At 57.5% G+C, this 15,530-nt stretch overlaps 2 protein-coding genes across 2 annotated transcripts in view; both read left to right on the forward strand.

Annotated features, from left to right (window-relative positions):
- Positions 1-1,456, forward strand: part of HSD17B14 (hydroxysteroid 17-beta dehydrogenase 14) — a 16,748-nt gene extending 15,292 nt beyond the window's left edge. The window contains exons 6-9 of the mRNA XM_077747319.1: positions 397-501; positions 758-825; positions 927-1,023; positions 1,123-1,456. Of these exons, the coding sequence (XP_077603445.1) occupies positions 397-501; positions 758-825; positions 927-1,023; positions 1,123-1,296 (444 nt within the window). The 3' untranslated portion in view covers positions 1,297-1,456. The remainder of the gene's footprint in view (positions 1-396; positions 502-757; positions 826-926; positions 1,024-1,122) is intronic.
- Positions 1,457-3,433: 1,977 nt separating this feature from the next.
- BCAT2 (branched chain amino acid transaminase 2) lies at positions 3,434-14,018 on the forward strand. Its single transcript, XM_077747048.1, is given in 9 exon segments — positions 3,434-3,451; positions 6,897-6,971; positions 7,335-7,538; positions 10,164-10,516; positions 11,379-11,521; positions 11,675-11,760; positions 11,955-12,095; positions 12,631-12,705; positions 13,580-14,018. Coding segments are annotated over 7 exon segments (1,020 nt in total). The 5' UTR covers positions 3,434-3,451; positions 6,897-6,971; positions 7,335-7,355; the 3' UTR covers positions 13,619-14,018.
- The last annotated feature ends 1,512 nt before the right edge of the window (positions 14,019-15,530 follow it).

Genomic DNA, 15,530 nt, shown 5'->3' on the forward strand with positions numbered 1-15,530 from the left:
GAAACTCTCCCCCCTCCTCTCATTTTTGCAAAATATTTAGGCATCTTGTCTTTTCCTGTCTCCATCTGGATGTGAGTCTGAGTAACATACAGAGACCCAGAGCAGAAAGAGAGACCTAGAGGAGGCAGGACAAAAGTGGGGTGGGGGAGGGGGCAAGAACCCAAAGGATGGGGGAGGAGAGGGGGAGAGAGGAAGTGGAGATGGCCACAGAGAGACAGTCCTTAAACACTGAGACCCTGGGGCCAACCAGTGAAGGTGTTCTCTGGGCTTCTGGAATGCCATCAGTCAGTGAACATGCCAGAGCCTTGGCCATTGTCAGACCTCAGGGTGTGTTGCAGTGTGGCTGGGGGCAGATCCAGGGACCTGGGTGACTGCCTTTGCCTTCTGTCTCCCCAGCTTGCCCTCCCCCACCTGCGGAAGAGCCAGGGGAACATCATCAACATCTCCAGTCTGGTCGGGGCCATCGGCCAGGTCCAGAGTGTTCCCTATGTGGCCACCAAGGTACCCTGCCCCTTCCTTCACTCCCTACCAGGGCCTCCAAGGACCTCAGCCCTGAGGCATGGCAACCTGTGGCAGACATGTTATGCACCAGGGTCTCCCCAGAAACAGAGCCTGGTGCATCCCCTAGAAGCCCTCGGGGAAGGCAGGAGTACCCCATTCTGAGGCCCCAGCTTGACACCCCTCCGGGTTGAAGGAGAGGACGGGAGGAACCTCAGCTTCCCTGGACTGAACTCTGCTCCCCCATCGTCTTCCGCAGGGGGCAGTAACAGCCATGACCAAAGCCTTGGCCCTGGATGAGAGTCAATATGGCGTCCGGGTCAACTGGTGAGCAGCTCCAATGGGCAGAGACGGCAGGGAAGGGAGTGAGCCTAAGAGGCCATGTTGTGGCACACACCTCCTTGATCTCCTCTTCTCCCTCCCCACAGTATCTCCCCAGGAAACATCTGGACCCCAATGTGGGAGAGGCTGGCTGCCGAAACGCCTGACCCTACAGCCACAATCCGAGAAGGCACATTGGCCCAGGTAGGAGGGGGGGCCAGATCCAGGGGCTATGGGAGGCTTAGGGTGTAGCACTAAGGAGGGGCCTTCACTTGATCTCCTGTTTCCCTTGTCTCTCCCCAGCCCCTGGGTCACATGGGCCAGCCAGCTGACGTGGGGGCGGCAGCCGTGTTCCTGGCCTCCGAAGCCAACTTCTGCACTGGGATTGAGCTGTTTGTGACCGGAGGTGCGGAGCTGGGGTACGGGTGCAAGGCCCTTCCAGGGACCCCGGTGGAGCCCCCCACCATCCCTTCCTGATTTCCCTCGTTTCCACTTGGGGCCTTCCTGACTATGACTCCTAAAGTTCAGCTTCTACCATCTGCTTCTTAGATGCACACCCCAACTCTTGACCTTAAGTCCACTAACCAATGTGCCCAGCTACCTCGCAGATTCCCATAAAAGTAGTTTGCAGCTAGAAGGAAGAGGGCATCATTTCCTTTATTTCCTGCTGTTTTGAGCTCTGCCACGCCGGGGGCAGTGCGTCCCGACACATACAGACACACAGACACACACAGACACACACACACACCCGCCCCTTCCCGTGTTCCCATGCGTGCTCTTGACCCAAGGGACTACAACTCCCGGCAGGCCTTGCAGCAGGAGCCTGTCGCCGAGGGCTCCTGAGAAAAGCGTTGCCGGTCGGCTTCACCCCTGCTAATAAAAAGGCCCGCAGGGGAGAGTAAATTAAGCTCTATTAGGAGATTATAGAGGAGGTGAAACAAAAGGGGCCTCTCGTTATTCTTGGTCCTTAAGGGAAAGGAGTTTTGACCTCGCAGGCTGAGAAAGAGGAGGGGTGGTGGGCTCCACAGGTTCTGAGGGAAGAGGCAGCTGGGGGGTGAGACTGAGTCAGACGGAGGAGGGGCTGGGGTCCGAACTCCTGGGTTTGGGGGAAGAGGAGACTTAGGGGGCATGGACTCCCCAGCTAGGGAAGAGCTTGCCCTGGATTCCTGCAGGGGCGCGGGTCCCAGTGGGGGGTTACTCTCCCCTGCCAGGGGGGTGGGGCGGGGCTGCAGAGCTGCTGCGGATTGGCCGCGGCGGGGGCGGGCGGGCGGNGGGCCCCAGGCCAGGAGGCGGCAGAGGAGGACCGCGGCGGAGGGAAGCGGAACGGGACTCTCAGGAGGAGGCTTGGGAATTTGCCTGGACCTGTGGCTCTTAGGGCCGGGCTACAGTGACCCGGGGACAGAATTGGGAGGCAAAATAGTCCAGGGTAGAATTACGGAGGCTCAGTGGCCAAGGAATCGGAGTTTGGGGACACAGCAGGAACATTTCGGTGCCACAGTAACCCGGATGCAGGAGTTGGGGGGAAACTCTGACCATGGAAGGTCTGGGGGCCCCAGGGACCGAGGAGTTCGGTATAGGAGCACTGATGCAGGTTTGGATCGCTAGGGATTCTAGAGGGATCCCAAGTGCGCTGTAATTAGCTAACTCTGCCCCTGGGGGTCCCGTAGTTGGGAAGACACTCAAGAAGAGGCATAACCAGGGAACCCTGCCTTAGGGGCTGTTCTTAGAGGCTCACTGAGGCGTCGGGGGATTAACATTTTTTTCGGGCCTCGCTGATGAAAGAAACTGGAAAGAGGCATGATGAACCACGTGCGTGGTATCCTAAAAAGTTACAACGACGACACATACGTTTTCTCCTTGGAAAGAAAAAAGTATATTCAAATAGGGGTTGACTGTGGGGCGCCTGGGAGGCTCAGTCGGTTGGGCGACCGACTTGGGCTCAGGTCATGATCTAGCAGTTCACCAGTTCGAGCCCCGCGTCGGGCTCTGTGCTGACAGCTCGGAGCCTGGATCCTGCTTCAGATTCTGTGTCTCCCTCTCTCTCTGCCCCTCCCCCTGCTCACGCTCTGTCTCTTTCTCTCAAATATAAATAAACGTTAAAGAATTTTTTTCAATTGGGGGTGATTGCAACCCCTTTATCCATCCCTACCTGCTACCCTCTTCCGAGGCCTTTTTCCAAAATCCTTTTTTCATTTACGTGATCTATTTACAGACAGTCACAGCCAGTGCTTTTCCTTATCACCGAGGGATCGAGATATGCGGAGGTTTCTCTCCGTTCCTGTCCTTTTCTGTCTTACCTCGAGCTGCTTATCCTCGCTAGCGTTCCGCGGTAGTGCCTATTAAAATGCAGTAAGAACAAAAACAAGAACAAAACTTCCATGTACGCTCTGGTACAGCAGTCCTGCGGCTGGAACAGTCTGGGTGGGGGTTGGGAGGAGGGCGTATTTCGGTTAACTTCCCTCCGCCGCGCGGATTCCAGCGCATGCGCTCTCCAGTAGGACCCAGCTCCCCACGGGCGCCCTATAATTGGGGAGGCCCGGCCCGCCTGGGGTGTTCGGGGAGCAGCCCTCCCGCGACAGGGGGCGTGAGCGGGGCGGGGCCGGAACGTCTNGCCGCAGCCGCCCTGGGGCAGGTGGGTTCGCGGCCCCCGGCCGGGGAGGGAGGGGGAAGGCCCACTTCCGGGAGGCCCGCCAGCCCCCAGCTCGTCCGGCTTTGCGTCGCTCCCTCGGTGCTCGGGTTCCGCTGCGGGTCGCCGAGAAGGAGGGGGCCCCTTTGGCAAGCAGCACGAGGCTGTAAGGACCGGGTGGTGGGAGGGCGTAATTGGTGGGACAGGGCCGCCAACCCGAGGTATGGAGGGAAACACGCAGGAGGGCAGTTATGGGACAGGCACCGGACCGGGGCGGGTGGGGGGATTAAGGAAGGGTCAGCCCGTGGGGGCGTCGGGGTAAGACACCCCGAACCCCTAGGCGTGGGGGTAGTAGGATGAAGGCACAGATCTCAGGTCTGGACTGGGAATTGGACCCAAGGCCCGATTTTCTTGGAATTAAAAGGTTAAGATTTATGTGGAATGTGGTGTCCCTGAAACCTCTTATCTGAAGCTCCGCGTCCGGGTCGGAAATTGAGGCAGCTTCCCACTGTCCGGGTGACAGATCATCCTGGCAGCAGTGGGACGGTCCATGCTTCCTGACAAGGTGACAGTGGGCAGAGTTGTGGAGAGTGTGATTTTCGAGAATAAAGTTTCTCCGCGAGGAGAGAAATAGTAACAACTCAAAGAAGGGATCTTTACAACCCGTAACAGCTGCAGCTTAACCTTGGAAAAAGTGTTTTTCACGATAAGTCTGCACTTGACTCTGGGACTCCTATGCGGCCTGGTGGAGAGATAGCAGGGCAGAGTTTCACGTTTCACAGTCTTGGTGACCGATGCTGGGCTGTGACGGCGACAGCCGGGGCTTTGATGGTGACACTCCTGGGCTGTGGTGGGAAAGGCCTGGGCGGTGACGGGGACAGTTTGGGGTTGTGATTGAGGAGAGTCTTGAGCTGTCGTGGAACAGACCTGGCCTTGGATGGGACAGTCCCAGGCTACAATGGGACAGTGTTCCGTGTGGTGGGAGCTGTCCTGGGCCATGACAAGGACAACTTGGGGCTTTGATAGGGACAGTCCATGGCTGAGGCAGGGACAGCATGGCATTATGAGGGGGACCCTTCCTGGGCTGTGATTTGGGGGCTGTCCCAAAATGTTCAGGATAGTGCTGAACTATGACAGAAGACAGGCCTGGGCCTTGATGGGAGGACAGTCCTGGATTGTGGTGGGGACAGCCCTAGGCTGTAATGGGACACAGAGGAGGCTCCCTCGTGTTGCAGACCCCTGCCCTATGCCCCTCCCCTCCCCTCCCCTCTTCCCTTGTTTCCTGATTTAGCCCTGACCCTTTTACACCCTTTGTCCCAAAAGCCCATCTACCATCTGAGGGTATCCCTTGGGTCCAGTGCCCGCGGTGCGGGGTGTCAGATGGTGGGTACCCCTTCCCCGAGCTGAGGCGAGACCCCTGCGCCTACAGCAGTGTCCTGGGAAGATGAAGACGGCGTCTCTCGGGACAACAGCGTCTTGATGGCCTGTGCAGATTTATGATCTGCCCACTGCTTGGGCCCCTTCTCTGTGCCCTGTGGGAGACGTAGAGAGATCTCTATTTCCTGGATATCTCTGTTTGTAAACATCGCCGAGATCGTTTGTTTCCTGGTGTTGGCTTCACTCTGTCTCTCTTTCCCTCATTTCTCTGGGTCTCCTTTCACTCTGTGCTGTCACCTGTAGCCTGGTCTCTGCCTATTTACTTCTTCCTCCCTGCCTCAGCGTCTCCGTATCTCACCCTCGCTGTGTTTCTGGGTTTCTCCACACTTGACTTTGCGTGTCACCCTATCTGTCTCTCGAATTGGTCTCTCTTTATGATCGTATCTCTTCTGGCATCTCCTGTACCTGGTTTCTTGTTCTTCTCAGTTTTGTCTTCAATTATTCTTTCTTTTAAAGGTTTTATTTGTAAGTAATCTCTCCACCCAACGCGAGGCTCGAACTCTCGAATTCAGGAACCGGAGACCAAGAGTCCCACTTTCCTCCGGAGGAGCCCGCCAGGCGCCCCATCCGTTTTGTTTTCTATTTCTGCCTATTTCTTTCTCATTCTTGCTCTTCCCTCTCTTTCATTTATTTTTTGGTCCATTTTTTTTTGGCCGCTCTCCTGCCCAGATACTGCTGTCTCCACCCTGAGAGTCCGTGCTGTCTCCACGCGATGCTGTCCGCTTCTCTGCCGGACAGAAGCGTGGCCACAGACTTGTGCGGGCGACACAGCGCCACCTAGAGGCCATGCCGCAGACCCACACTCTGATCAGCCCAGACGCTCTTGGGCCCCAAGCTCTCCAGAGCCACTCCTCTGACGTCACCGCCCAGACGTTAGGACCTGCCCCCAGGACTCACCTACTGACCACTCACGATGCCATTCATGTTCGTTCTCAGTGACTGGCGTCCGCTCGCCCAACTCACAGGGCAGGAGCAGGCTACGTCCGCTGTCCTGTCGGCCCCAACCTCATGACCCAGCTGCTTTCCTGCCAGGCTGGGAAAGAAAGGGTCAGCGTGAGGTCAAAGAATAAGGGGGAGAGGCCACCCTGATGGACACGGACAGACCTGCTCTCCCTTGTTTGTCTCAGGCAGGACCACAAGTGTTTATCTGAGCGGGGTCTCTGCCAATGACTTGGGGACCCCCACCAGGTCCATGTGGTCCCTGGGATCCAAAGGGAATTAGAACCATTGGTGTCTGCGGTATGGGGTTGGGAGCTTAGGTAATTAATCTGAGTCCTGAAAGAATAAGGACTTGGAGTCCTGGGTCTGAAGGAGAAGGAGGCTGGGGGCCTGGACCTGGGGGAGGAAGGGGTCTGAGGGAGGAGGGGCTGGGACCCTGGACTCCTGGGTGTAAGGGAGAGGGGACTGGGGGCCTGAACTTCTGGGTCTGGGGTAAGAAGGGGCTGGAGGCCAGGACTCCTGGGTCTAAGGGAGGAAGGTGCTGGGGACTGAGTCTCCTGGGGTCCGGAGTTCTGGATCTAAGGGAGAGGGGGCTGGGGGCCCAGCCTCTGGGTTCTGGGGAATTACAGCCTATAGGTTCCTCAGTTTTCTAACTCTTGTCAGGATTTGGGTCCCCCAGAGAGGCCTCCACTTACCTGTGCGCCTTCCCTCGGTCGGCCGTCTTCTGTCTGAGCTGATCTCAGGGCTGGGGCCAAAGTTCCCAGGGGTGGGAGGTGCCTGTGTTTAACTTTGTCCTAGCAAGGAGAGGACAGGAGCTGAGTCAGCTTTTTCTAGGGATGGCCCTCGTGAGGGCCGGGAGGGGACTGACTTGGCCTCCTTCAGGATTCGCTCCCACTATAAGCTGATCCCACAGGGGAGCGGACTTGGCCGGGGCCACGTGCCCTCTCTCGAATGCACTGGGCATGGGACAGAGCCTGCCAGAGGGACCTCCCAAGTGCAGGAGGTGGCAAAACGGGCTCCAGGGTTCCCTGCTCGCTCGCTCTCCTGGCCTCACTACTTCTGTCCCCCCCTCCAGATTTGGGCCCGAAAACTCCTCCCTGTCTCTTGGCTTCTGTGTGGCCCCAGAAGATATGCCTCATCCAACTTCAAGGTGAATGGAGGGAAATCTACTTTTGGATCTCAAGGAGGGGCTGGGGCCTGGACTCCTTACTGGTCTGAGGGAGGAGGGAACTGGAAGCTAGGACCCTTAGGTTTGAGGGAGGGGCCGGCAGCTACACTTGGGTGTCTCCAAAAGGGTCCAGGGTTCAAAGGTGAAGGTGGTCGGCAATGGGGTAGCCTAAGAATCCTCCATAGGCTGTGGGAGAGAGTGGATACTACATGTCCCAGAAGCCTCTGGGGCCACAGGTGTCTCTCCTCTCTAGGTCTTAGCCCCAGAGGTTCATGGGGGTTGTAGTTTTTCTGTTTGAGGTTGGGCCCAGATTTCAGGATGCCCGGGGCCCCTGTCTCTTCTCAGGCTGCGGACCTGAAGCTGGAAATGACGCAGGAGCCTCATAAGAAGCCTGATCCCAGCAAGCCCTTGGTGTTTGGGAAGAATTTCACTGACCACATGCTGATGGTGGAGTGGACCGAGGAGAAGGGCTGGGGCCAGCCCCGCATCCAGCCCTTCCAGAACCTCTTACTGCACCCAGCCTGCTCCGGCCTCCACTACTCGCTACAGGCATGGCGGTGACCTCTGTCCCCGTCCCTCTGCAGCTCTTCCCTCCTGCCGGCTCTCTAGCGGGGCCCACCGCCCTGGGCTTGCTTTCCGTGTGTTCCTTCCCTCCCAGGTCCCTCGCATTCCAAGCCGAGCCCGTTGCTGGGTGGTGCCGGGTTCCCGAGACGAGCAGACCCAGTTCTCTCTCCCTCGAAACCCCCCCCCGTGTTGCGGTCACAGCCCAGTGCGATCGTGGTCTGGAGGTGACAGCTGAGGCATGGTGGGGGCCGGAAGAGGCACCGATCCCACCTCTAACTTGAAAGAAAGCAGGGTCTCTTCTGGCACAGGGAAGCTTTAGAGACGGACCAGCCAGGACAAAGAGACAGTACAAAGGGGAGCCCGGCGTACAGGGGGGACTTGGGGACTGGAGGGTGGCAGAGGAGGCTGAGGGTGCCGTCAGGGCCACGGAGGAGCTGTGGGGCCGGCACCTTGTCGAGGGCCCTGGGAGCCATGGAGGGCTCTGAGCAGACGTGGAGCCGGGTCAGCCCCGGGTGTAGCGAGGCCCCTCAGGTCGTGTGGAAGATGAGCCGGAGGCCAGGAGGCCAGGCTGGGGTGAAGGCCCAGATAGAAGAGGTAGATATGGAGGCCCAGGCTGGGGCCGGAGCCAGGGGGAGGGACAGACATTCAGGGATGTGAGGGACTGGCAGGCCGGACAGGTGCAGGGAAGGGAGGGCCGAGCGTGGAGCCCAGAGGTTTGACCAGGTGACCATGGGGCTGGCCCCCTGTGGGCACTTAGCCGAAGACTGGCTCTGCGGGACTTGGTGAGGGGCCTTTAAGGAAGGTGTCCGGGAGGCATTCAGTTTACAGCTCAAAGCTATAGCTGAAGGCAGCGTTGTCCTGAGGAAACTTGAGTTGTGACAAGTATTTGGATGAACTTACTACAGCCCGAGTAGCCAATCTGCCATGTCAGCTTACGATGCTGAGATGAGAGGGGCCAGATCTCGTAAGATCTTGAAGGCCAAGGTCAACAACAGGCTGGGGGTGCAGATCAGCCTTTTCTTTTTTTGTACTTTAAAAAATGTTTTGGGGCGCCTGGGTGGCTTAGTCGGTTAAGCGTCCGACTTTCGCTTGGGTCATGATCTCGCGGTTCGTGGGTTCGAGCCCCGCGTCGGGCTCTGTGCTGACTGCCAGCTCAGAGCCTGGAGCCTGTTTCAGTCTGTGACTCCCTCTCTCTCTGACCCTCCCCTGCTCACGCTGTCTCTCTTTCTCTCCTAGAAATAAAAATATTAAAAAAAAAAATGTTTTGGGGCCCCTGGCTGGCTCAGTTGGTGGAGTGTGCAATCTTGATCTGGGGGTCATGAGTTCGAGCCCCAATGTTGGGTGTAGAGGTTACTTAAAAATTTTTTTAAAACTCTTACAATTATTTTTATTTTTTAATGTTTATTTATGAGAGAGAGATTGAGAGCGCAATTGGGGAAGGGGCAGAGAGAGGACAGAGGATCTGAAGTGGGCGCTGCGCTGACGACAGAGAGCCCCATACAGGGGCTCAAACTCAAGAACCATGAGATCATGACCTGAGCCGAAGTGGGACCCCCCCCCCATATTATTTTTAAATTTTTATGATGGAGAATTTCAAACATAAAAATAGAATGACAGGGCCGCCTGGGGGGCTCAGTCAGTTAAGCGTCCAGCTCTTAGTTTCAGCTCGGGTCATGATCTCACGGGTTCCGTGAGTTGGAGCCCCACATCGGGCTCTGTGCTGACAGTGCAAAGCCTGCTTGGGATTCTCTCCTTCTCTCTCTGCCGTACTCCCTCTCTCGAAAAATAAATAAACTTCTAAAAAAAAAAATAGAATGATTTGAACTCAAGTATATTATTAATGGATTAAATTTTTTAAAGATTTTTTTTAATGTTTATTTTTTTAGAGAGAGACACACACAAAGGGCAAGCAGGGGAAGGGCAGGGAGAGGGGGAGACACAGAATCTGCAGCAGGCACCAGGCTCTGAGCTGTCAGCACAGAGCCCGACGCGGGGCTCGAACCCACGAATAGTGAGATCATGACCTGAGCCGAAGTCGGACACTTAACCGACTGAGCCACCCAGGCGCCCCAATGCATTAAATTTTAATTAAATAATTAAATTTAGTCTGGAAAAAAAACCAGAATGCGATGATAAGCCCCCCACCACCACCACCCTGCTTCAGCAGCTAGCACGTGTTGCTCACTGTCTTATTTCATCTGGACTCCCATCTCCGTCCCCCTCCTGTAAGATTTTTGAAGCAAATCCTGGAAGTTGTATTATTTCATCCAGTGCTTCGCAAACACAAGGATTCTTTAAAAACAGCACTTCCCCACCATCGTTCCTGAGAAATCGTACCAGGAACACGGAAGGGCTTTCAGTAGGGTGTTGTCTCTGTACCCCGGTCTCGGGGTCTCTCTGGCTGTTACCGGTGTCTCCGTTCTGCTTCCGTCTCTGTCTCTTCTCTTTGCGTCCTCTGTGTTCTCTGTTGCGTTAGTCTCTCTCCAGCTCCCTCTCTGCGTCCGTGTCTGTGTCCGTGTGTATCAGGCTGTGTCTCGGTGTCTCTCGATGTCTCTCGCGGCTCTCTGAGGTGGTCTCTGAGCTGAATCACCTACCCACCTGTCCCGGCAGCTCTTTGAGGGCATGAAGGCGTTCAAAGGCAGCGACCAGCAGGTGCGCCTCTTCAGACCCTGGCTCAACATGGACCGGATGCTGCGCTCCGCCCTGCGCCTGTGCCTGCGTGTGAGGGCNGGGAGAGGGAGGGGCTGAGCTGGGGGGCTGGACTCCTGGGTCCCTGATGCCCTCTTCTGCCCACCGCAGCCCTCGCTGGGTGTCTCCCGGCCCTCGAAAGCCCTCCTGTTTGTCATTCTCTGCCCTGTGGGTGCGTACTTCCCCGGAGATGCCATGGACCCGGTCTCCCTCCTAGCCGACCCGACATTCATCCGAGCCTGGGTGGGTGGGGTCGGTGACTACAAGGTCGGGGGGTAAGTGGTCCCTTCCCAAACCCCATATTGTCCTGGATGCTGGAAGTCAGAGGCACTGGGTGTGGGTTTGCTTCTTTGGGTGTGCACTGTCCTTTATTATTGCACATACCTGGGGCAGCTTGCTCGTGGGATGTGATGCTGGGGGCGGGACTTAGGGGAGAGGGTCTGTGCTAAGTGTTATGGACAAATCGGCTCAGAATTAGGAAGGGGTGGGGTGCCTGGGGGGCTCAGTCGGTTAAATGTCCGCCTTGGGCTCAGCTCATGGTCTCACAGTTTGTGAGATCGAACCCCTGCGCCGGGCTCTGTGCTGACAGCTTGGAGCCTGGAGCCTGCTTCCGATTCTGTCTCCTTCTCTCTTTGCCCCTCCCCTCCATTATGCGCTCACACTCTCTCAAAAATAACATTAAGAAACAAAAATTACGAAGGGTGTGCGTGAAAGCCAGTGGAGAAACCAGGATCGGCCCCCTGGGAAGCCTCCAGAAATGAACTTGACACTTAGCTCGTTGGTCTCTCCCCGATGTAGGCTCCCTGAACACCCAGGCTCAGCCAGCGCCCCCACTCCTCCACCCCCATGCTCAGCTCCCATAGTCCCCTGGGGCCTCCAGTGAGTGTCCCCCCTGTGTGGGCTCTCTGGGTAAATCTGTCCTGCCAGGGGACTTGCCTCACCAAGCTGGGAGTGTCATTCAGGTCCCTTCAACCTCGCGAGGTCTCCCGAGGGCCCGCNCGGCTGCTGGGAGCTCCAGCGCGTGCTGTGATGGAAGGGGCCGGGGCCGTTGTAAAAGTTCACAGAGCAGGCGGTGACCCCCCAGTGGGCATCCGAGGAAGGGGCCGGCTCCCCGGTCACTGTGCCGCCCCGTCCCAGGAATTACGGGCCCACCGTGTTGGTGCAGGAGGAGGCCAGAAAGAGGGGCTGCGAACAGGTGCTCTGGCTGTACGGGCCTGACCACCAGCTCACCGAGGTGGGCACCATGAACATCTTCATCTACTGGACCTACGAGGATGGGGGTGAGCCCTCCCCTGACCCCACACAGGCCCTGGCGGGAGTGGGCAAAGCGTAACTCCCAGCAGAAGGCAGATCTGGGGGGTTGGGGGTGGGTTTGGGTGGCTCCCAAGGGGATGGCAGGGTGTGAGGTGACCCCCCCCTTATACTTGACCCAGTGCTGGAACTGGTGACCCCCTCGCTGGACGGTATCATCCTGCCCGGAGTGGTCAGACAGAGTCTGCTGGACCTGGCCAGGACCTGGGTGAGGGCGCAGTGTCTCCAGTGGCGGGAGTGACGCGCTAACTGCTGTGTTGGGGGCCGGAACTTTCAGGGGACTTGGGGGGGGGGCTGTGGCACACTAGCATCCGCCCCTACTCTCTGGGTATCCTCTCCTCGGGTCTCTTTGTCACGCGTCTTGTGGAGGGACAGGTCGGGCTCATGCGCACTGCTCGGCAGGGTGAGTTCCGGGTCGCCGAGCGGAAGATCACCATGAAGGAGCTGCTGCGGGCGCTGGAAGAGGGTCGCGTCCGGGAAGTCTTTGGCTCGGGCACTGCTTGCCAGGTCTGCCCAGTACACCAAATCCTGTACCAAGGCAAGGTGAGGTGGCGCTGNTTATACTTGACCCAGTGCTGGAACTGGTGACCCCCTCGCTGGACGGTATCATCCTGCCCGGAGTGGTCAGACAGAGTCTGCTGGACCTGGCCAGGACCTGGGTGAGGGCGCAGTGTCTCCAGTGGCGGGAGTGACGCGCTAACTGCTGTGTTGGGGGCCGGAACTTTCAGGGGACTTGGGGGGGGGGCTGTGGCACACTAGCATCCGCCCCTACTCTCTGGGTATCCTCTCCTCGGGTCTCTTTGTCACGCGTCTTGTGGAGGGACAGGTCGGGCTCATGCGCACCGCTCGGCAGGGTGAGTTCCGGGTCGCCGAGCGGAAGATCACCATGAAGGAGCTGCTGCGGGCGCTGGAAGAGGGTCGCGTCCGGGAAGTCTTTGGCTCGGGCACTGCTTGCCAGGTCTGCCCAGTACACCAAATCCTGTACCAAGGCAAGGTGAGGTGGCGCTGCCATTGGAGACGCGAGGGAAGCAGGGGGCGGGGGCGCGCGGCCCGGCCCTCACCGCACTCTCTTCGCCAGCATTTACACATTCCCACCATGGAAAATGGGCCTGAGCTCATCCACCGCTTCCTGAAGGAGCTGAGGGCGATCCAGGTGAAGGGCACCCGCTGGGAAATGGGCTGGATGGGTGTTCCCCAGGGAAGGTCACGGCCCACGAGCCTCTGGACTGGGAGCCCTCCCCCCATCCCCCACAGTCCCAAGAGCCAATAATGGCCCCTGCCATCGGCCTCTGGGCCCCCGACATTCGCCTTTTCCTTGAGCCTCTGTGGCCTAGAACACTCCTTGGGGCGAAATGACCCTTTCCTGGGAGCCTCTAAGCCCTGGCTGGAGAACTCGCCTTCCCCACCCTTGTGGCTACAGGGGGCCCTTCCGGTGGGGGAACTCCCTTCCCATGAGCCTCTGGGACTTCCAGACAGTCTTTGGCCCAGAAGCCCACCCTGCGTGGAGGCCTTGGAGCCCTGGGCTCTCCCTTTGGCCCGAGGCATCTCCTCCAAGCCTCTGGGGCTCAGTCTCCACGGAGGCCCGGGAATATCTCCTCTCCTAAGCCCCTGGAGGTGTTTCCATTTCATCTCAGCGGAGACAGCCTTCCTGAGAACCTCTGGGCCCCTTTCCTGGCACTCGACCCGTGAGCATCTGTAAAGGCCTGTGCATCGGGACCTAGAACCACACGTCTCTTGACTATCTGGGCTCTTCTCTGCTGGACAGGACTTTTTTCCCCCTAGAGCCTTCGCGCGGCCTGACAGTAACCCTTTGCAGAACTGACAACCCCCCTCCCCCAGCCTCTGCGCCATCTCCGCCACGATCCCCCTTTCCCTATAGTTGTAGGCAGTCTTCCGGGAAGTGGACTACATTTCCCATGAGGTCGTGGGGGCGCAACCCCGCAACCATTTAGCGTGGGACGCCGCGGGGCTTGCTGGGAGTTGCAGTGTGGCTTTCCTCTCACGGCCTGCCCTCTGTCGTCCCTCAGTACGGAACAGGAGCCCACGAGTGGATGCTCCCGGTGTGACGCTACAGACGCCGCCCTACCTCTCCTCGGACCCACTGACCCCTAACATCCAGACCCCCCCCTCCCCCCGAATGTCGCCTCCCTACCAGTGACTCACCTGAAGTGCAATATAAAATAAAAGGGCAGGGGAGCCGGGACGCCTGGGTCTCTGGCGCCCCCACGTGGTCGCTACACTCCCAAAGCCATATGGGCCCTTCCCAGGCGTCTGGGCCCCAGCCCCGCCTCTCAGGCCTTGGGGCGGGGATCTGGACTCCCCGCTGCTCCGTTTCGTGGGGTCGGGGATGCACTTTGGCCCCCAACTCCGCATCTCTCCGTTCTCAGGCCGGATCTCCCGGTGCCGCCGTTGATTTTTTTTTTTCTCTCGCTGCAATTTTGAAATAAAATGCCAAAGAACAAAACATCAGCTTGTCATCGCCAATGATGCAACTCAGGGACTCTAGGGTTTCAGCCAGGAATCCCTGTCCTGGGCCCTTTGCATTTTCAAAGACCCAGCGATCCGAGCGCCCGGCGTCCTGGCCGGTTCTCTGACGTGGAAGATTTTTCCATCTCCTCATAAACTGAGTTTATTTAGCCTCTGGGCCCACGAACTCATACTTTCCTCTACTTCCCTGTCTTTGGGACAGCGCCACCTTACACCTAGTCACCCGGAGGCACTGTGCCCGGCCCGCCAAAGCCCATCAGACTCAAGCCCTGTCCTCCTGTCCCCAGTATGGCATCGTGGGTCGCCTCTGCACTTCCCTGTTGCCTGGACCCTTGCCCTGGCCTGCTGTCCGGCAACCAGTTTGGCCCGCAGAGGTCTTCATACACCCAGAGCTGCCCCTGCTCGCTCTCTTCCGAGGGGTTCCCAGAACCCATGGCCGGTACCGCAGAGAGTGGGCCCTGGTGGGTGTGGAGGGAGGCAAGATACTCTTCCCTTGAGCGGGGCAAACATCGGTAGTCTATTAAACAATGACGCCATTACCTCCCTGTGTCACGCCTCCTTTCCAAATCTTGGCTCTTTCACACGCGCACTTTAATTATTGTTACGTGTTAAGTGTAGAGAGAGCCAGACGTTAGGACCAGGGACATCCATCTGGTTGCAGAGCTGGATTCAAAGGTGTTATCTGCTGGGAGTGTGACCTTGGCCATGTCGCTTCATCTCTGACCCTCTCTGCTAGAGTGAGACCCGTGGGGGGCTATTGAGCAGACAAGGCCTGTGGCCTGTCCGCCGTCAGCTTTGGAATAAAACTGATTTGTTGGTAACCATTGCCAAACCCGCTCATCCCCTTTTGTCAATGACTGCTCAGGGGAAGGTCAAGGATGCAAGGGGAAATTTGCCCGGAGGCCTCTGGGAAGGTCTTTCTTCCCTTGACCAAAGAGTCCCCCGTGGCACTTCCAAGTCTTGGTTTCGGTTTCGCCTCAGGTCAGGATCTCAGGGTTCATGAGTTCAAGCCCCGCATCGTGCTGACAATGCGGAGCCTGCTTGAGATTCTCTCTCTCCCTCTCTCTCTGCCTCAGGCCCCCACTTGCTCTTTCTGTTTTTCACTCAAAAATAAATAAATAAACTTAAAAAAAAAAAAGAAGAAGAACCCTAAAGGACAATCTCTTCTTTTCTTCCCTCCCTTTGGCTGTGATCATCTGGAGTGTGATGCTTGGAGTGGCTGCAGCCACTTGTGTCCAAGAGTTGGCCACATGCCGAAGGCAGGACACAAAGCCTTTGGGTCCTTCAACCTCTAAACCTGATTTCTGGATTGTTTGTTTAAAAAAAAGAAAGTCAAAAGTAAACAAAAACCGGTTTTTCACTTTTGTCAGCTCCTTTGTTATCTGCATTCCGGTGTTTTTGTATTTTAGGAGGCTTTTTTGTCTTGTTTTGTGACTTGCAGCCAAAAGATTCTTTGCTTTTTTGTCCCCCCCCCCCCCCACAGCCCGGCTC

The sequence above is a fragment of the Crocuta crocuta genome, unplaced genomic scaffold (assembly GCF_008692635.1).
Source record: "Crocuta crocuta isolate KB4526 unplaced genomic scaffold, BGI_CrCroc_1.0 scaffold334, whole genome shotgun sequence".
In the NCBI taxonomy this organism is placed as follows: domain Eukaryota; kingdom Metazoa; phylum Chordata; class Mammalia; order Carnivora; family Hyaenidae; genus Crocuta; species Crocuta crocuta.